The 23,041-nt window shown below is 30.6% G+C and overlaps 1 protein-coding gene across 2 annotated transcripts in view; it reads right to left on the bottom strand.

Annotated features, from left to right (window-relative positions):
• Positions 1-754: 754 nt before the first annotated feature.
• The window catches only part of LOC124369209 (PAX-interacting protein 1), a 121,101-nt gene continuing 98,814 nt past the window's right edge, over positions 755-23,041 (bottom strand). For both annotated transcript variants that reach the window (XM_046827046.1, XM_046827047.1), the window contains 5 exons: positions 21,455-21,639; positions 19,215-19,465; positions 10,125-10,290; positions 8,924-9,220; positions 755-3,819 (listed from right to left, as the gene is read on the bottom strand). In XM_046827046.1, coding sequence (XP_046683002.1) covers positions 3,713-3,819; positions 8,924-9,220; positions 10,125-10,290; positions 19,215-19,465; positions 21,455-21,639 — 1,006 coding nt within the window. In that variant the 3' untranslated portion in view covers positions 755-3,712. The remainder of the gene's footprint in view (positions 3,820-8,923; positions 9,221-10,124; positions 10,291-19,214; positions 19,466-21,454; positions 21,640-23,041) is intronic.

Here is a 23,041-nt window from a genome sequence, read left to right as displayed (position 1 = left end):
TAATACCAAAGAGAGTGTTTCCATACAAGAGCCCAAACATTGTTTTTTTCACTCTTTTGCGAACCAATTTTTGAATACAACATTTTGCAAACCAATTTTTGAATACAATATCTTTAAAACCAATTTTGAATACAACATTTTAAAAACCAATTTTTGAATACTAAAAACCTTTAACTGTTCATCTTTACTCAGCTGACTAAAGTGGAGCCATTGTCTAAGAAGCTTTGATGAATATGTAACAAGAGAATGCTGAGATACAGTCTGTATAATTTGTTGTGTCTAAGCTCTGAGAGAACAAATAGACCATTTCATTTTTATTCTCTCTTATCAAAAAGATTTACAAATCAAACATGTGTGCTCTGTTTACTGGTAAAAAATAGTGCTTTTTACTTACTGCCCACAAAATATAGAAACTGGTTATCACAAATTATCAACATTTTGTTAAACTTAGTAATTTTATACCTATTTAATTTGTTTCCACAAATAAAAACTTTTGATATTAGGGTGACAAATTATTAAAACTGGTTTAAGTATTAGATACAATAAAAAAGAACTAACAGAACTTCTGCATGAATAATAATGTTATAATTAAAAAGCATATTATATCTGGAAATATAAGGACAATAGACAACACTCTTTATTTCATGAACTTTGAGTACAGAAATGTTGTCAAACCCTTTCCCTTGGTAGACTTTTGAGTATCAAAATAATAAATTAATATAAATTATTTTATGACAAATAATAAACCGCACAAGTAAGAAATAAATTGTATTTTAATACATAATATCTCACTGACTGTAAGTAATAATAATCTAATAAAGTAGAAACAAAAATTACTGATTAAAGGATCGATGGAGATTGTACTCCCTAATAGCCTGAGACATCAGCTAAAAGCTCACACCAGTTTCCATCATGATGGAACATTTCCTGAATAAGACAATAACACCTAAAACAAAGTATTTGATACAGAAAACTTAATGGTTAAGTGTTAAGCATACCCAAATCTTATTGTGGGAATCAAAATGGTTTTGTCCAGTGATTTAATCAAAACAATTTAATATATTTATGATCATATTTCATGAATATCAAAGACCAAAGAGTGCTCAGGAAATTACATAGAATAAAAATGAATAACTATCAGAAATCATGTTTTTTTACCCACTTTCACAAAACATACTCTTCTGCATTAATAATAATGATGATCTTATATTTGGAAATATAAGGACTCTCTCTTGGTAGACTTTTGAGTATCAATGTAATAAATTAATATAAATTATTTTATGACAAATAATAAACCGCACAACTAAGAAATAAATTGTATTTTAATACATAATATCTCACTGATTGTAAGTAATAATAATCTAATAAAGTAGAAACAAAAATTACTGATTAAAGGATCGATGGAGATTGTATTCCCCAATAGCTTGAGACATCCACCAGTTTCCATCATGATGGAACATTACCTGAATAAGACAATAACACCTAAAACAAAGTATAAGATACAGAAAACTTAATGGTTAAAAATTGTAACAACATATGACAAAGTACACAATCTGGTAGTCCACAGAGGTTTTCTACTATACTTTCAAAACTTGCTCTCAGTAGATTAGTTTTTTGTAAACAGGTGGATTAACATAACAGTGCCGTTTCAAGAGTAAACAGTCTTATGAACTAATTCCTGTGAACCATAGCAAGTTGTTTTAAATGAAGTAATATTAGATAATGTTGGTTGTCATGGCTCCCTTATTTATAATTTTTAGAATTCACTCATGGACATTGTATTGACAGTACATTAACACTTTGAGTGTGGATCGTGAAACTTCATTTGGCAGAGTCCTTGTTTCAATAAAAAGATTAATGTTTCATTTGATTAATATAGTTGGCTTCAGGTATTGGCATAAGGTTTTAGTATCCTACGATATCTAAAAGGATTTTAAGAACATAATTTACCACAAGAATGCGCACACTGTGCACTAGTTTGACTTTGCCGTCAGCCTCATCTCATCAAGATGAAATTTTGAAAATTGTTCTGAGCACTTGAAGCAGGTTATCAAACTGTTATAAATATTATTAAAATATTTTATTGAAACAGATTTTATCAAAAAGTGCACTTGTTTATTTTTAAATCTGTTAAATAATTAAAACATTTTAACAGTAAAAAAATTTAAACAAACACATTTTTTTTAACTACTAAATCAAACAAAATACTAGAGTTATGTATTGAGGTGCAGCACTCAAAGTGTTAAGTTCAAACCATCTAAACAGTAACAAAAGAACAAGTAGTATACAATATAACGTCTACATTTTAAACAATTGTAATAAATCCATTAACATCCTTAACAACAGTGCTTTCAATATACATTTCTCCCATTTTAATTGCTTTATAAAATGTAACACACAATTTAGTATGGTACCTATTTGTTTTTTTACAAACCAATACTATGACTACGTTTGAAATCAAACTGTTATTACATTTAATACAATATATTCATTTAACATCATAGCTAAAATGACAAAGAAGAGGTAATACATTTCAAATCTAATGATAAATATTTCAATTAAATAGTGTTAGAAGGTATAAAATTAATTTTCTCAATGCTCTAAATACACACAATTTTAAATTAAGATGCTTTAGGCACTGATGTAACTTTGTCTAGACTATATTTTCCATATAGTTATACTAAAGAGTCACTGTTATAGTTCTATATAAGTCACTGTTACGGTATTTGGTGCACTTGGGAGATACTTCTATCAGTAGCTCAATAGTCCTATACATACCTCATTTGGTAACATTGTAGAAGATTAATCTGAATGGGATATTAAAGAGGATTCCTTAATTACGCCCTTCCTATAAAATTGCTTAAATTACGTCACATATCATTATTACCAACACCATTAGAGAGATCTGTGCTTACATTGGAGAATTTTTCTAAAAATCGACTTGGCACTGATTTAATAAATTTTTAATGGTAAAACAACGAATGTTAACAAAAGTATGAAGCACAACTTTGGAGGGAACATTAATTAAAGTTGTTCATATTAGTGTAATTAATTAATTATTACATGTACATATATTTGGTTGTAATATCTATAAAATGGTATGGGTGTTCGGGAGTTCTTATTTTCCAACCAAACTGAAACAATTAATCAGTTTAACCATAAAGCTATTCACTTATATTAGCACATTTTCACACTTAGTGTAATTTTTTTTGTCTATACATATATACAGTTTTACAAGGGCTACAACAATCAAAACATTTTATAAAACTAAAGTTAAATTAAGATTTGCTGCAAGGTAGTACTGAAACTATAAAACATATTACCTAAAAAAAATATAACATGGAACTTCAAATGTCTGTTGATCAGACTAAATTAAAACAAATCTACCTGCTGTCAACTAAAATATACAAAAGCAACAATTTACAATTTTTTGGTATAAATAATTCAAATAATACTTAAATGAACTCTATTAACATTTCTGTTACATTTGTTCAGATCAACATACTCGTAGGATTGATATTAATGTACCAGTATCTCAAAAAGACTATTGTTCCTTCACAACAACAGTTCTATTAAAAAATTATTGTGCTCTTTTCTATACTTCTCTTCTTGTTATTTAACTTCAAAAAACATCACTATAGATGCTACTAGCATTACAGAACACTGAAGACTGAGAATGCCCTGGAGAAGATATCCAAGGATTCCACAAGCCTCACCGACCCTGCTTGCCACCACTTTTCCTGAAGACCATTGTTGTGGCTTCAGGTTCTATACTTTGCCTTACCAGACAAGTCATGATAAACTCGGGTGGGTAAACACCTGGAACATAATAGTTCTAAATGAGCCTCGAAAGATATTTTAATCTATTTAATGAATATAATTATTGTATCAGATCTAACTTTCTTAAATCTTTCTTGCAAGCATTACAGTCTAGACCCTCATAAATCCTTTACATATTTGTAAAGCTAAATATGGAAAGACACCTTTTCCCCCACAAGTTTAATATCTTTTAATCTATTCCTACTTATATTTTCAATGTGAGGTCTTAGAGTAAACTTATTGTCTAATTTGATTCCCAGAAATTTGCATTGTTTAACCGCAGGAATAATAAATACTACCATCCCACCTTAAGGTCTATATTGCCAATTTCTTTCTTTGGTGAAAACATTATTACTTTACTTTTACGACTATTAAATTGTAAATGTAATTGTTTAAATGATTTCTTAATACAATTAAGTGCGTTCTAAGTATTGATTTAAATTAGAATACAATCCTTATCTGAGAAGTATGCTTAAAAAGCTTCCATGGGAGGAATATTCATAGACAGACCCTTTTATAATAGATTTTGGGTAACTTATGACTAGTTCTGTATCAGTTAACCGATGATAACATTACGTCAGTAATCCCTCTTGTTAAATGGAAATGTCTAGTAATGAAGTGATTAATGTCACATTTACAGAGAATGCTGTGTTTGGATTTTTGATGCGGACAATAATATATGATTATTACTAAGTCCACATTGTGTGTGGGATATAAAAATAATTTTTTTGTAAACCAATTTAACATATTTTTTATTACAGTACGAAGAATTTTTTCAATAAAAGAAATACACTATCTGAGCCTATATGAAGTTTCTTTAATTTTATCTTATCAGGGTGTTAAAAGTCCAATAATTCTGGGTGTTTCTAATTTCTTGGGACACTTAAGTGGCTGTTCAAAATATTTATTAAATATTTTGAAAATAATTATTAGTATATTTTATGGTAAATGCTTTATTAATTTAAAGGTTATACCATCTAAACCTAAGGAAGTGCCCCTCTTTTATGAGTAATTTGGTTATTCTAGTTTCTTATTTGTAAAATTAGCATAACAAATTATTATTAAGCCTACTACTATTAAGTTTTTTAAGAAGTACCGTTTTGTTATATAAAGACATAATTATTTATACTTTTTCAAACAATTTTATTTTTATATGAAAACCCACACTTTTATATACTTTTCTCCATAATTGTCATTTATATTAAGTAAACTATTATATCTGCACAATCTATTGTATACTGTCTTCATAGAAGATTGCCACCTGACTTAACAGAGACTGCAACATGATCATTTCGCTATTGTTAACTAGATTCTACTTATGATAAAAAAATAAACTATAGTCACTGGGCGCTAAATTCTGTGATGAGATCTTGAGTTCATTTTGCTGCATGTGGATGGACATTGTCATACAGCAAAACATGTTTCTCGATAAAAATGTCACAGAGAAAATTTCTTGAAACTTGAGGAAGTGGCTGTTCGTTTTAACTATATCATTCATTTTTTGCACCAAATCGTGATCATTGAGGGTTGTCCACATCATGAACATTCTTTTGCCCATCTGTTAAAGTTCTTGCCTATTTGAATGCCATTCAATCACTCATTATGTTTTGTCTATACACTTCACAATTGGACTGATGTGAATTTCAACTGCTTTCACTTTAGTGTCAAGAAAATAAATAAAAGCACCTACACCACAGTCAGTGGGATTATCAACTGACAGGGACATTTGAAATATGCATTTGCAGATGTAAACATGAGTGATTTTTGCCATCATTGTGTCTGTGGCTTGCTAATAGATGAAGGTAGACAGTGCACAAGCAGGTAGACACCAACTGCAGCGGCGGAATTTAGAGATGGTATTTACCAAAAAACGCTCCTGGTATTTTATTTTCAATTAACTTCCGAGCAACTGAATATGATTTTTGTTCACTTATGTCTTTACAAACATTTATAAGCTTACATGTTTTGTACCCTCTCTCTATGTGTAAACAGCTTGTGAAAATTCCTCTGTCCAACATGTCTTAGGCCTTAAATTGTATTAGGAACTAATATAAAGTATATAATAAGGAATTGTCTTATCTGCATTATACTATTATATAGGATTTCAATATCTATACTGGCAAAGGGTATAGTTAGGTTATTAGCCATTTGACTAGTAAACACATGTTAAGTGAGAACGCGCCTTGTGTTACCAGCAGTAACTCCACCTGCTCTGTGACTACTTGCTATGTTACTATAATAATATCTGCCTGTATTGTTTGGAGAGTTAAATCTGTTCAACTGAGTGCATATGCTATCGGGCAGAGAATTATAGAAACACTTTCACATAGTTCCTGATATGCCTCATAGTGTGCAGTGGTGTGTTTTCTTAGTTTCTTATTTCTCACTGATTCACTGTGACATTTTATCTGTTTCAGAAAAGCACAATAGATCAGAGCTGTGAAATAGCAAAAGCTATTAGTTAATTCTGTTACATAGTTTGTGTACATTTGTCATTACATTCGTTTTATTTAGTAAACTAATTTATACATTGTTGGTGTTGATAATATTTATAGTCTGTAAGTGAACAGGAAATAAACATTGTGTAATTTAAGCATTGTATATAATGGGGTGGGAAAAATTTTCAATTGAATTTATACTTGGGATTTCTATGTACAATGAAAGTGGTCATAATTCAAGTATTGATGAAAATGATTGTATGGATGAAGACTGTCGGTTAGCAGTGGTACCGTGATACAGTATGAATGCCTGCAAGTAATCATGTAATAATATCTTTTACAGGGTGACCACTCAAAACCTCTTTTAAAATTCCTGGCTTTCCTGGTTTACTTGGTCAAAATTTTAAGATTCTCTAGTCCATCTTAAAACCAAATAAATAATTGTAATACTGTATTTAACCCTTATACTGAGTGCAACAATGATGATAGTTTATAATCACCTGCTGTATTTGCAGGAATGCCACGAAGCTGCGGTGGTCTAAAAAATTTAGTCGGACCTACCAAAAGCTTTTGATAGTATTGATCATTCCCTACTGATTAGTAAGTTAAGATTACTTGGTGTTAAAAGAAACATGCACTTGAATGGTTTGCATCATATTTAGAAAACAGGTATCAGTTTGTAGAGATTACACATAAAACATTAAATTATAGAGTAAATAAAAGTCATTCTGATCTACAACCAATCAAATATGGTGCACCTCAGGACTCCTTACTTGGACCTCTTTAGTTTACTTATTACATAAAAAAAACATAGGCTTAGCACTAACGCATGTCCCCCAGAACAGCCTGTGCCTCTACACAGATGATTCAAATTTTAAAATATCAGGAGAAGATGTAAACCATGTTTAGTTTTTATTGTAAATAGAACTAACAAACACAGTAAATTATTTAACTGAACACGACAACATTAAATGTTGAGAAAACTAATTTTGTTTTATTTAAAACAATACAAAACAATAGATCAGATGCTCCAAACATAACACTTGGTAGTAAACAGATTGAAATTCAAACTACTACAAACTTTCTTGGCTGATACATAGAAAAACAACTAACTTGAAATGATCATGTTTGTAAGATATTATCTAAAATTAATTCAGGGATCTATGCTATATATAGAATGTCATTTTTCTGCAATGTTCAAACATTGAAAACAATTTATTACACATATTATATTCACTGAAATATTTCTTTTGAAATTTGTCTATACGGTTCAACTAGTAAACAAAATCTTGATCTCATACTTAAACAACAAAAAAGAGCTGTAAGCATTATAAACAAATTACAACCTGATCAATCAGCTAGGGAATATTTCAAGAAAACAAAAATTCTGGCAGTTCATGGACAATATGTATATATAAAGAAAAATTCAATGGACACTGATGAACCATTTGAAACACACCCATATAACGCTAGAAATAAAAGTCACATCATAATCTAGAGCTCTAAAAATAGAAGCCTCCACATATAGGAGCAAAATTTCTTAGATCGTTACCAGATATGATAAGAAGAGAAAACAACATTAAGAAATTTAAGAATAGATTAAGAGATTATTTAGTTAGCAAATTATTGTACTCAATTGATAAATTTTACAACATGTAGATACATTTTGTAAAAGATTGTGCAGTACATAATACCTAGTTTTAAGAAGACATTGTAATTATACAAAATGACACTATTTATTAAACAATGATGTACATTTTGTTTGAATAAAGCTATTTAAAATTAAAATTTAATTTTTTAGTCAGCACTATGAGAATGGTCTATTGCTATGCTAGAGTTATGGAATAAAAATTATATTCCAAATAAGGACTATTTAAACTAATTACATTAAATAAAGAACTACTCATTTATTCAAATTATAAAACAGATTCGGTAAACATATACCATGCAAATAAACAAAAAATTCAATTGTTTGAATAAATATCAAAATTAAGAAAGTGAACCCGAATGTAGACTTTATGAACAAAGATCTATAATTCATTACATATTATCATAACCATATGTGTTATTTTTATTTGTTTATAGTTTGTTGTGAGGTTATAATGTTACTATGATCATGGCATGATTGCTGAAACATGTGTCATGAAATAAAAAGTTATAAAAGGGTACTATGTTACATGTTTGAATTTAAAACTACAATAAAATACAATATCTCAAATCGAAGTAAGACAAATTTTCGAAATAATACAAATGATTACTTTGATTAAATAAACATACATTATCAATCAGCTGTTGAAACTGGCAGCAAAGTAATGGTGGTACTACGATTCATAAATCATAAAAACTCATTAGGACATATGAAGCAATATCATTTTGTGAAATTTATAATATGTATAAATTATGAATACTAAAACATGTGCAGAACATAATTTTAAATCATAAAATAACCAGATATGTATTTCATGAGGTTGAAAATTTGTTTTATATCAAACATTTTTACAAATAGAACTTAAAGACCTGCATTTACTTAAAAATGTCCTATTAAGCTAATAAAAGTACACAAGTCATGTATAAGACAAATATAAAAAATAAATAATCTAAAGCAGATTATTAACAGCAAAATACTGTTTGGCTTGAAAATGACTTTTTCCAATATAGGAACTAACCAACATTTCGGAGACAGTCAGCCACCAGATGATGGTCCTTTTCCACTGTAATGATGAAGTACGACAATGGTTCCTGTTCTTGGATAAACCTATATGAGCGTCTTTGCCGTTCAACTATGCCTCCAGCGTATTCTATCATCTGCTTTAATGCAGGGCGTCCTGGTACCACGCCAGGTGTCAAGAAAAACTTTTTGTTCTTGAATAAAGTTCTGCGATGAGGCATTGTTAAAGTTTGTGACAGCTTGAAGTTATATTTTTGCTCCAGTTCAGGATTGGAATAGATGTATGAATTCTCATCTGGAATAAATAGTAACAGTTTAATACATCAATTATAAATTATTATATTGTTCCACTAAGACCTTTTTGTATCCTGTGAAATGATATAAATGTTGAGGCTTCAGAGTTGTTCACGCCAAATGCCTACAAAAGTATGACACGATGACGTTAAAGAACATCTGTTTGTTAGTAATGAAAAACGTAAATCTACTAAACTTCTCATTAGTCTCTTCAATAAACAAAAGTCTATAAAATAAACATTAACAATATATAAGAAAACTGTTTTTTTAATCATAATTACTGGCTATTAGCCCTCAGTATCAATATATAGACATTTTCAGTCATGGTGTTGCATAATATGTGGTTGTGGTGTTTTTATTACTGTGAAGTATTGGAAGAAGGGGATTGGGGGATTTACCCCCATTAACATAATAAACATAATATGTCTTTACAATTTAAATTTATAGTTGGGAATAGACTCTCTTGAGACTAAACAGCCATTATCTGGGGTTTGTCCAAATCTTCCTCAAAATAGTCTTCTATTATGTTCATTTCAAACTAATTTTTCATTAACAACTGCAGAAACAAACAGTAGTCTAATGATAACAGGCATAAAGCAAGAAAGCATTTGAAGAGTAAAACATACACAACAGAAATAATCTACAAAAGTTAGTCAGCTTACTATCTGAATGAGACCTACACCATTTTATTATATAAATATAGTGGTGTTTACTTTGCCAACAGCACTTACGTTACGTAAAAATGATAAAATCCCTGAGGCCAAGGTTTTGGCATAATATTTCAATAAATTATAAATATTATTTCAGACATCAATTTAAGGTAATAAACTACAAGCTACTGAATACATCCTGTACTTATTCACAGCTTAAGAATGTATAAATGTGCAGTTTGCTGGATGACTCACCTAGGAAAGATGATTGATTGAAGCTGTCACTCAGCCATTGAGATGATACTATATACTTGCTTGTAGATATGCAACAATACAGCTTCAGTGTTCCCGCTCCATTCATGATCAAGTGAGTTGCTTCATCAGGGGTTTGTGCTAACCTTCCTCCTAGCATCACCACTCGCTGCACAACATTAACACACATCCAACAATCAGTCTCCCTAGTGAGATCTTATAACTATATCAAATCAAACACACAACAAGTTTTGAAGGTATATGAGGAAATCCATAATAAGCATAAACTCATTACCGTAAAACCTTGTTTATCTTGTTTAATTGGGACCAGTGATCCAGATAAATAAAAATCTGGATAAGCTGAAAATATAGTACAAACACAATAAATTACAAATAATAAGGAAGTCATTTGTTAAATAAATAACATTTAACCCTTTGAGTGCCGCACCGTCCCTAAGTTTGACAGTACGAAAAGTGCATAAAGTGCTGATGTCGCTAATTTTGACGTTTCGTATTTCGATAATATTTTATATAGCACAACGTTATTTTGGCCAAATAACCAGATACCTATATTCAATAGGTTCCAAACTATCGATAAATACGAGTTTTATGTTGTTTCCCTACTCTTTGATCCATGAAACATATGCTGTCAGGGTACTTATCAGGAGGCCACTATTTTTAGAAGAGTTTTTCTTATTGGACAAAATAAATTACATTATTAAGACTTGGTTTAACCTATTTTGAAATTGTTATTACGGCAATTAATGAAAACAAAAACTAAAAGAACACGTTTTATTATTTGAAAGTGACAGGTGATTCATGCGTCTATTCCTACTTGAAGGGTCGCTTGTCTAGGCCTATTTGCAGGCGATTTGGCAATAGGAATTATGATTCATCGAGTATTTTTGGATTCATTATGAAAGAAGGAAAGTATTAGGAAGTATAATGAAGTTTATTTTGGTCTCCAATATGGAAAACTCGTCCAAAAATAGTGGTCTTCTATAATACCGAAGTACCTATGCAAAGATTTTATCTTCTATTCACGACGTAGCGGATAAGTACCGTGTTGCGTCACGGCCATTCTTATTGTTTATGTGTCGATAACCAAGCATTTGAGTAAATACAAACTAAAATAATAACTTATACAGTGTTTTACTGTATTTTTTAATAAAAGTACTGTAGTGATTTGAGTTATATCCAAGCGAAAAACGTGAGTTTTCAGTGTAAGTATAATACAGTTATTTTGGTTTTTACAAAGTTGCTTACACTCATACAAGAGAAATGTAAGCAAGTATTTATCTCTACATTTACTAATCATGTTTATTTGTGTTATCTTGATGTTTTATTTGATATATTGTGAAAACTATAATATTACTATGTAATTTCTAAATTCTGACAAAGTACAATTTATAAAATGTCTGTACCGGGCAGCACTTATAACACATACATACATATAACAGCATGTTTGTTTTTATTGTAGAATCGTATAATATACATGGGTTTTATTTGGCATTTAATGGCCTTTATTGTGGTATAAAGAAAGAAAATCCTAAAAATACTGTTTACACTCAAATCAGGTTCAAACTCAACTTTTTTTGAAAAACTGAAATATTTATATTTTTTAAAACAAATTTTGTTTATAACAATATGTCTCATATTCTTCATTTAATAATAAAAAAAAAACAATAAAATTATGAAAATCTGTTGGATAGTTATTTTATAACAGCTATTTTCCTAAAAGCTTACAAATATGCAAAAAAAAAAACAGCCTGGCCTTTATGCATATGACTTAGGAAAATGTCAGCGGCCCTCAAAGGGTTCAATCAATCAATCAATCAATCAATAAATAAATACTTTATTCAAGTAAAAATGCACACTGTACATTGAATAGGGTCAAAATAACATTAATTAGTTTAACATAATTTATGCTCAGTAATTAACAGTTTACAATTAATTGTTCAAAGTATTATAGACTACTACTATTTTACCAATAAAGTTTATTTATCCAAACATATATATATATAAACATACATACATATACATATACATACATATACACACACACACACACACACACACACACGCACGCACGCACGCACGCACACACACACACACACACACACACACGTATACACACAAAAAAAAACCATTATTAAAATATAAATCAATTATCCTGAAAAGAACTCATCAAGTGAATATAAAGGAAGTTTTAACAAATGTTCTTTTAATTTCCTTTTGAATTTGCCAAGATCTGGTTCTAATCTCAGATCCCTTGGCAAATTAAATAAAAATTTTGTTCCCATGAATGTAGTTTTCTTTTCAAAAAATGTAAAAATGTAATGTATGTTTTTCTACTCTTCTGTTTAATCTTGTGTTATATTTATGTTCATTGTTATTGTCTGTTGATTTGTCGTATTGTCTAACATAAAGAACGGTTTGGAAAATATACAAGCTATAAACTGTCAGAATTCCAAGCTCTTCAAAGTATTTTTTAACTGTTTCTGTATTTTTCAAATGTAATATAATTCTAAGTGCCTTTTTTTGTTGAACTAAAATTCTGTCTACATTTTTTTTTGTCGTTGCTCCATAAATATTTAATCCATAAGCCAAATGTGAATGTATTAATGAGAAATAGATCGTTTTTAGAAAGTCAATGCTACAAACCTTAGCCATTTGACGCAATGCGTAAAGTCCAGATGACATTTTTTTAAGTATCTTATCAATATGTTGGTCCCAACTAAGATTATTATCTATTAGTAATCCAAGAAAATTTGTGCTATTCACTTGAAGCAGTTCTTCATTATAAACAGTGATATGAGGGTTTAACTTTGATCTCGCCTGTTTTGTGGAAAACGAAATAAAATTAGACTTTCCTGAATTTAAAAGTAAATTTTTACTTGCTAAAGATTGTTGTATCCTTGAAAGACCAACGAATGAGGATATTTCAATACTTTCCTTTGATTTGCCTGAGACAGTGATGCTGACGTCATCAGCATACATACAGACAGAGCCACCCCCAGGCACCAATCCAGGCAACCCCCTGACATAACAAAGAAAGAGGAGAGGACCCAGAATCGATCCCTGGGGTACTCCATATTGCATTGTTTGCAATTTTGAGCGATATGTTTTAATATATTTGTATTTGCATAAAGGATCATCAGCTACATGTTGTATTTCAACACATTGTTGCCTGTTTTTAAGATACGAATCAAACCAATTAAATTCTTTATTTTTTATTTGCTAAGACATTTTAATAGTGTGTCATGTGAAACGCTATCGAAAGCTCTTGTTAGATCTAAAAATATGCCAATTACTTTATCATGCTTATCCACTGACTCAATTATATTTTCAATAAAATTTATACTTGCTGTTATTGTTGATCTACCAACCCTAAAACCATATTGTTGTTCATCCAATAATTGATTCCTTTCTAAATAATTTAACAGCTGAATAAAAACTACTTTTTCGTAAATTTTTGAAAATACAGGGAGCAATGATACCGGCCTATATGATGCAGGATCACATAGATTTCCTTTTTTAAAAATTGGAATTATCTAAGCGATTTTTAACTTTTGAGGAAATATACCAGAAATCAATGAGGAGTTAATAAGGTGAGTGAGTGGTTTTGAGATTAAATAAAAGGCCTTTTTTATTATTGTTATTGGGACCTCGTCAATTCCTGCAGATGACTTGTTTTCAATGGCCATTACAATTTTTTCCAATTTAAGCTCATCAATTGGTTCAAATCTGAAAGTTAAACCATTAGGAATATTACGAATGGTTTCACTGTTTACCCTATTTGTGTGATTAAAATGTATGTTTGGTACTATAAGCCTGTCTACTGCATTGACGAAAAAATCATTTAAGCAGTTGCTTACTGCAATAGGGTTGGTTATTTTTTTACCACTGTCTTCAATGTTTACATTCTTAACAGACTTATTTTGGTTATTTATTTCAGATCTAACAATATTCCAAATTGCTTTCGATTTATTTCCCGAACTTGTTATTTTTTCTTGAAAGTAGTTTTTTTTAACATTATTTATTTCAACTCTAAGACTTTTTTTTAAACTTCTAATTGTTACGTTCAACTCTTTATCTTTAAACATTCTAAAATCTTTTTCTAATTCTAATATTTTTTGTTTTTTTATTTTAATGTCATCTGAAATCCACTGATTAAAATCAAACATTCTATCGGTTACCATAATTTTAGGAAAGCAAATTTCAAAAATGTGTGAAAAAATATTACAAAACATGTCATATTTTCTTTCCACAGTAGCTTGGTACACTTGAGACCAACTTTCACTACCTAAATATCTCAAAAACAATTCTATATTTTTTGTGTATATTTTCTAGAGAACTTTCTGTATACATTTTTTTGTAACTTATTTAATCCCAAAACTTCCAACATTTGAGCATCATGATCGGAGATCTGGGTTATAATTCCACATATTTTCAAGGGTTTACTATTTATATTAGTAACAAAGTTATCTATTGCAGTTTCTGATTCTGTAGTGATTCTAGTCGGGAAGTTTACTTTGTAATCCAAATTATAAGATTTTAAAATATTTACAAATGTAAAATATGTTTTGTCATGGTTTAAAACGTTAATATTAAAGTCACCAGTTATAATAATATTTTTGAATTTGTCATGTAATATTGTACATAAGATGTCAAATTTTTCTAAAAAAGATTCTACAAAATATTGTTTAGGAGACCTGTACACACATACCAGAATAAAGGAAAACTTGTCAACAGTTATTTCTGACAGGCAACATTCAAATTCTTTTTCATTTAGTAAATTCTGAACCGCAGGAATTAAGATTGTTTTACTTTTAATATCCTTTCTCACCATGATGACAACCCCTCCACCAATTGAATTAGATCTTGAAAAGAAGGAGCATTTTTTATAATTTGGAATGTTCAATACCATGATTTCTTCCTCAGACATTTTGTGTTCTGACAATGCTAGTATATCAGGATGTACTTCCTCCAGATTTATTTTCAAGATATCCAAACGTGATGGCAGATGCTGTACATTCTGGTGCAAAATAGACAATCCATCTGATTTATTTTGAATGTTACCTGTTTTACGTTCATATAACATTTCTTTTAAATGCTTATCCTCATGTATACCCTTACAATTATTTAAACTATCATCATTTACTAGAATATCTTCAGCATAAAGAAAAGTATTGTTTAAAGTCAACGAACTATTTACTTCTACATTTTTTTTACTTAACATTTTCGTGACTTTAGAAGTACTGTTTAAAGTATGGATTTTATAATCACTATCAGCTAGGTTACACTCCTGGACACAGGAGGATGGCAGTTTTTTTTCAGCTGTTACAACCAAGGAGCCACCCACTATTGAGGCAAGTACTGCCTGACTATGACTAATTAATAATTCACCAAAACCACTATTACTCTGCTTTAGAGCCTCAGAAAATGTGAGGTCTCCCGGAACCACAAACACATCACCAGTCCGATTTTGCGGTCTCAGCTGCTCCCCGTACAGTGTCACGAAGCTTGCTGGGGCCCTCTCCACTGCCGATTGTTCTGTATCCAGATTGATGTTAGACCTTTTATCTCTCATTGCTTCTTGGCTGGACATCACCTCTGGACCAGTTGTGTAGTGAAGTCCAGGCTGCATAGTCTGGTGGTTGAATTGAGGCGATTTAGGTTGCTCACAGAGTTGAGTTTGGGCCGGATTAGGAGATCTGTCCTCGTTCACTGATGGCAAGTTGTTTGAGCAATTTTGTTTGTGTTGTCCAATTAATGTTATTCTGTCATTTGTTATTGGTGTTTTGGGGGATTTAGATGTTTGCATAGTTTCCTTGTTTATCATTTGGCGCATTTTGTGTATAAATTCTTCAAAATTTAGTCCATTTCTTAGGGTTCTTGAAGACTCTTCTTTATATGTTACTATTTGAACTAGTGCCCCCGTTGCCTTACAGAAATCCTTTACATTTGAGATGAAGTGATACAGTGAGATATTATCCCGTACACAGCCAAGAGGAGAACAAATTAATCGTTTTAGTTTCTTGTTTTGAAAATTTAATTTTAGTTGTTTAAAGGCCAAGTCATAGTCATCTTTTGATGGTTTCCAATTATATTTCTGTTTGGTTATTAAACTATATATGGTAGCTCCATCTTCAATTGTCTGACATGCCAAATGTGTACTGGGACACTGAGATGGTAAAGGTTTCCCAAAGCGATTTCTAAAAGCCACAGCAACACCAGCACTCATCTGTCTAGGCTCCCCAAAATCAGAGGATATGCAGTGGGCAAAGGCTGTCGATTTGTCATTTTCGAATTTCTTAATGACGGTTGCCATGTTCTCAACAATCACCTGAATACAGGAGCCCGAACACACTTTCTCCCCTTCCGAAACAGGAAATGAAAGCTCCTCCTCAGGCTTAAGAGATGTTTCAATGTTGTTCTGACTAATTCCATAAGTTCTGGTCCAGGAGTGCCACCAAGAAATGCTTTTTATAATTTTGTGAGCCAATTTTGTCTTGCCTTTATTGTTCAGGTGTAAACCATGTCTGGTGTAATCAGATCTTCTAAAACCGTTGAGATTAAGGAGATGAACATTACCATTTCGAGCTGTTATCTCACTGATATAATTGTTAGCTAGCTGTATATCCTGGTTAGTAGGGTGATTAAAAGGCTTGTCATGTCTGATTGGAATTGTAGTAATAAATACTGGTCTGTTTTGACTTATTGTAATTAATTTATTTTCTACTGACTCATATATTTCTTGCATGTTATCACTTAGACTGTCATTTGTACCACCCAACAGAATAACAGGGTTCTCATTGTCCAAGGATGCCGACTCTATCACCTGCATCAGTGTTGTGTTAGCTCTACTATATCCGAAAGCATTGATTTTCCCATGGCTGAGTACCTCTACTTTATTAGCAATGTTGCTACCTTGACTGTCAGAACAAATAATCATCCTAGTTTCAGGCAACTCAAGAAGTTTAGTCCCTACTGACCCAAGTTTTTCATTTTTATGTTTGATTCTAGCAGTTTTCATAGCTCTGTTCTTGTTACTTTGTGTTGGTGTCGAGGCCAGTGTAGTCCCTGAAGATTGTTCTGTCTCTTGTACATCAGCTAAAACTTTATATTTGTTATTTGTGTCCAACCCAGTCATAGATATAAGCCTATTGTTCTCTTTTTTTTATTATGACTTGTATTTTTTCCATTTTTATTGCATGATTTGACAGTGAGCCAAGCATCCTTTTGTTTATTGCCATCGTGTACGACTTTGCACTGGAAGAGATCAGAACTCTGTATTTTTTCTGAATCATTTTTGCCTTCCTGATAAGTGTATACCCCTTCGTAAGTTTGGTCCCTTGTCTGTCTCTCACGCTCTTTATTTGGTTTTTCTACCATCAATTAAAAAAATCTCTCACCGTCTAACTGAGAACTATTCATCAAAACATAGGACAAAAGCGAGCGCTTTACGATTATTTGTGGTAAATCTAGTACAACGGTTTGTATGAAATCAAAATTTGGAGAGCCAGTTTTTAAAATGCCATGAATGATGGATTCAATAGCCCAACAGGTAAAAATTCCACAATCATACCCATTCTGCTGCTGAGGACCATTTAAAATGGAGAAATCGGCAGTCAATGCAGCGTCTCCAAGATACATTGACAAATTATTGACAACTTTATTTGCTGAACTCAAATTTAGATTCCTGTATGAATCAAAATAGTAGTATTTATTGGCAGTTCTTTGATAAACCAAGGTACTCCAATGTGACCCACTGTCAGCAACCTCAGGTTTGTCTGAGTTATTAATTGGTAGTATTATATTTTCTTTTGTTTTCAATAAGAGGAGGTCAATCATAGGTACATACTCTTTAGAAATCTGTGATGCGTGCACAATAAGTGGGTTTACCACAATGCTTGAAGTGTTTTCCAAACAATGCTCATTCAGAAGCTCAAAATAAGGTTGCAATGTAAAATCGGTAAGACAGTTCTGGCTTAAGAGCTCCGAAGTAATAGCTAGTCGAGTATTAGTATTAAGATCATTAACCTCCAACACTGATTTTGAGTCTTTCCTCACTTTCAAGGAGTCCATTTTCTCCATCAGTCCGACATTTACATTGTGCAATCCTTTGATCTCTGTTTGCAGTTTAAGCATTTCTCCATTTTTTGATTTGTAGATTTTTAATGTTTCTTTTAAAGTTTTATTTCACTATTCAACTTTTCAACTGTTAGTTTTAGTGTTTCCTGCATTTTTTTATCATTTTCCTCATACTTAAATTTTATTTTACTTAAATTATCTTCCAGGTTCTTTATTTTTTTATCATAAAAGCACTTTTCTTTATATTCTTGCTCTTCAATATCTTCTAGTAACTGTGTTTTTTCCTGAAGTCTCATAATTAGCTGTGATTTCTCCATGTTGTTTTCTTTTGTTAGCTCATAACGTTGTAGGGAAAGGGTGTCCATTTCTTTCTTGGCAATGTTTAATTTATCTTCAGTTTCCAACTGTAAATTAACGAATTCCAACTTTTTATCATGAATTTCCTGTTTAAGTTTATTGTTTTCACATAAAAGTAAGTTACCTGCTTCTGCAGCCAGACTTAAAGATGTTTCCAAGTCTTCACTTCCATTGAGGGAGAAATTTGTTAGTTTTTCATGCAATGTTTTTTTCCATATTTTCATAATTATCTACAATCAATTCCACACTAGCACTATGATGTTCAAAGTCCATATCCTTATGAACAATTATACTATGTTTCGTTACTTTGGTTATCTATCTAAAATTTTTCTTTTCTTTTTTAAGGGCAAAAACCACCGAGGTTATCACAGTCCGACCTACAATATTTCATACAAATAACTTCATCCATTTATTATCATTGGGAGTTCTTTGTATGAAGATCAATTACAAAATTTGTTACTAATGTACATAATGTGCAACACAAGTTAAAATTTATCGAGATCAATTATAAAAGAAATGTTCACTTATGTACATAATGTTAATCCACAACTTAAAATTTATTAGAGTACACAAATTTTTATCCTTCTTTCTGTTATCTATAGAATTCAATAATCGTATAAAACTTAAAACAAACATTACCCTTTCATCCTCTTTGTAGCTATCCCCAAAACATCCGGAGAATAAAACACAAGGTTGGTTTTCTGGTGGTGGAGGATTGGGATTAATGATTTCTACTCCTTCCATCATACAGTCTTTGTTATCACTCCCACATTTTCCAACATACTGAGTAGAATAAATTGTTCGAGGCCTTTTCCGCTTTACGACTGGAACTTTGGATTTCAGTATTTCGTATGTTTGTTGGGATACATTAATTGGTGCCTTCCATGCAGCTAAAGAAAAACACAAAATTATATAAACGTTCATATTACACAACCACACAATATTAATATCATCGGTTATAATTTATAATTGCTATAAACCAGCATTATTGTTTTTTACAATAAAACATTATTTTCAACTCAAAAGGATGGACGTTTTGATTCTGTTAGCATTACACTGATCTAATATTATAGAAATTCACTACTAATCTAGTATTTAAGCTAGTGTATGTTGAGACTCCACATCATTTTATTTTAGATTAGAAATGATACTTTGACTCCAATGCAATTTTTTAAGACATTGCAATAAAGAATATTCTGACTTCTGGTTGGAAAGGAACCTAATCATTTATTTCTATTTAGATTGGATATAGGTATAAACATACAATTTTCAGTTCAAACTAAGGGTATATTCAAAGGTATAAAACTCAAGATTTGTTTTGAAACAATCTTATTTCAAGATATTAACAAATACAATTATACATTAACCAAGATTATAACCAGTTGTGATGCGAATAGTCTATGTTAGGTGAAAAAATTTACATTATCTCTTCCAAAACTTTTATTACGACTGCTGATTTGTTAATTTCTCTAAAATGCCAAATTCTGTTCTTAACTCTAGAACCGGTGATCACCGGTACAGCAAGTTAGGTGTTTGTTCATCCACTATCGCCGGGTATCCAGCAGGTTTGCAGGCACTTGCATTTGTAACTTGTGATTGTGTTAATATTCACTGGTTACTTTAAATCTTACATAATTGCAAAGAGGAAGAACCAATTCATTCAAAAGTACTGATTTTGTAGGGCTTTATTTTTATCCTGCCAACTGACAGGAGATGGCAGAAAGAATAAGGAATCCTCGAGCACTTCAAAATCCAACACATACACAATTGCTTGATTTTGTAACTTGTGATCATGTACATATTTACTGATTGCTTTAAAACTCACATGGTTGCAAATAGGAGGAACCAATTTACTTACGATTATCAGTTTAAGTGAGGGTTTTTATCCTGTTGACATATAGGGGGTGGCAGGATGAAAGAGGATAGTATCCTTGAGCAACTAAGTAGAGAGTGGAACCTCTTTGTCCATGTACATATTTTAAATACAACTTTAAAAAAAAGTTATTATTTGTTTTTTATTTCACTAATGACAATGGTTTAATGAAAAAATATTACATAAAATATTGTTTTATAGTCTACAATACAGGTATTCATTGACTTGATGTCTGTTCTTTCGGAAAGTGAAATTCTTTTATATATTTATATAAACTAATATAAGACATAACCTGTTTTCGAAAAAAACATATATATATATATATATATATATATATATATATATATATATATATAAAATATTAAGGCAGCATTAAATTTGGACCAGTATGTATATTTTAGACTTCTTTTTTTAATCCACCTGATAAAATAATTTATCTAAACATAATTCACACAGAATAATATATAAATGTACATCATATATTTTTCAAACAAACCTAATGTTGATTTTATAAATAAATATATATTTGTGAAAAACATTTATTTCTATGTTTCATTCTGAACTTCGATATGTCATATGTTAAATTTCAAGCATTGGTTCAGACAATATTTAATTTTTGTATAACACACAAGTAGGCCAAAAATACTGCAATTTTTAGAGATAAATTTAATGGAAGCTAATAAACCTAAATGTATATTGAATAGTATTTTGCACAATGAATGACTAACTGTGTATATGATCATTATAGATAAATTGACTGAACAAATTGTATAAAGATTACACAAATATTTTCTTTTTTTCATGTAAACAATGTCAGAACTACCCAAAAGTGCTGATAACCAATAACCAGAACAACAGGACTTTATTATACTTACAACTAACAAATAATTTTTTTACATAATAAAAGTAAAGTTTGTCTTAATTTGGTAATAAAGGTTAATGTTTTCAAAGGGAAATGTGTGTTTAAAAATGTATCTGATATTTTACAACATAAAACAGAAATTACCCATAAGATGTGGTACCAATATATAGTCAATTCGAAATGGATTGCCCAAATTGTATTGTTGATACTTGTGACTATCTGGTTGCTGTAGGCAAGAATAATGGCCAAACAATATTTCATTGAGCCATTGGACATTCACGACAGATTTGCCCCATTCTCTGGCTCTTCTGTATTTCTCTCCATCAGGCCTACAACAATCACATTTAGATAATAATAAATTAATTCACAAGAATATATTATATATTGTTTAGATACATTTTTATATTCAAATAATCTTTAATGACCACCATTATTTGTATGCCACCTCTAATTGAGTTCCTTTCTCATACGGTCACCATAGAACCTTTTGTGTGAACAGCTCAGTGTTGCGTCATTTTTATGTTGTGATAAACTAAATTGTCATTTTAGAGAAAGATCATTGAGATATTATAGTAGAGAAGGGCTTAGAACTGACACTGAGGAAAACGAGTACCCATTTCTTGATTTTGAACCTTTTTATTTTATATTTCTGGAGATTTAAAGAAACTAGTTCAGAGATCACTCTCATAAAATTCGAGTTTGGACCATTTAGGCTTGAGGAAATTATGTCTGATCTGTAAAGCAGATAAATGGTTCAGAAACTTGAATCAATAACATTTATTCCAGTAACATTTTTAGAAGTAACATTGCTGTGTGTTTGCAGTGTTAGGTTACAATTAACTGTTTTACCTATAAAAATACTGGAAAATGACACAACACAGGAATTGTTTTAAAAAGATAAGTAACATTAACACTTTACAAACAATACCTCTCCCATCCATGTGTAAACATACATTTAACAGAAAATCTGGCTTAGTTCCCAACAGGAAGAGAGTGCAATAAAAGCGTAAATAATATTGGCTTTGTTTTGATCCGACCATAAATAACCACATTTGCTGGCATGGTCATCTCAGAACTTAAGAGCTCAGAATTAATGAGACATGCTGCAAGTGTGGTACATTGAAGAATGTATTTAAATAATTTCGTTCCACTTTTTGCAAAATTATACATGAGTCAGTAACATATAATATGATTGGTTTCTGCAAAAGCCTTGGACTTTGAGGACACAAAAATTAAAGTAAGGGAGGCCCAAAGGTCCTTTTAGGACTAAGCGTGGGGACAAACTGTCCTTTTTCCTCAGGAAGGAAAAAAACATATATTTTCTAAAATACATGACGTATAAAAAAATATATGCTCAAAGAGTGTAATAAACAAGGGAGAATGTTTTAAATAGTTTTGTAATGTATATTTCAATAACAACAATATTTAGCGAAACCAGAGATCTAATAAAACAAATATCCAAAAGTATTTGCATTCTTCATTTCAATAAGATATGAAAGTATTTAATTTTGGTTGGACAATAATGAAGGCTAGGTTACACACAGTTTTTATGTTATTTTATCACTTTGATTCCATCAACTTAGTATAAATTATTATTAATATTGATTTGATTTTGTAATCAATGTTCCTAAAGGTTTTTTTGTAACACATGGGTGCTTACTTTTTTTAGTCAAAAAGAACGATATATTACACAACTTTACAAAACAAATTAGTTGGGTTTGTTGTTGATCC

The sequence above is a fragment of the Homalodisca vitripennis genome, chromosome X (assembly GCF_021130785.1).
Source record: "Homalodisca vitripennis isolate AUS2020 chromosome X, UT_GWSS_2.1, whole genome shotgun sequence".
NCBI lineage: Eukaryota > Metazoa > Arthropoda > Insecta > Hemiptera > Cicadellidae > Homalodisca > Homalodisca vitripennis.
The sequence above is the reverse complement of the archived record's forward strand: the minus strand, read 5'-3'. Positions and strand labels throughout refer to the sequence as shown.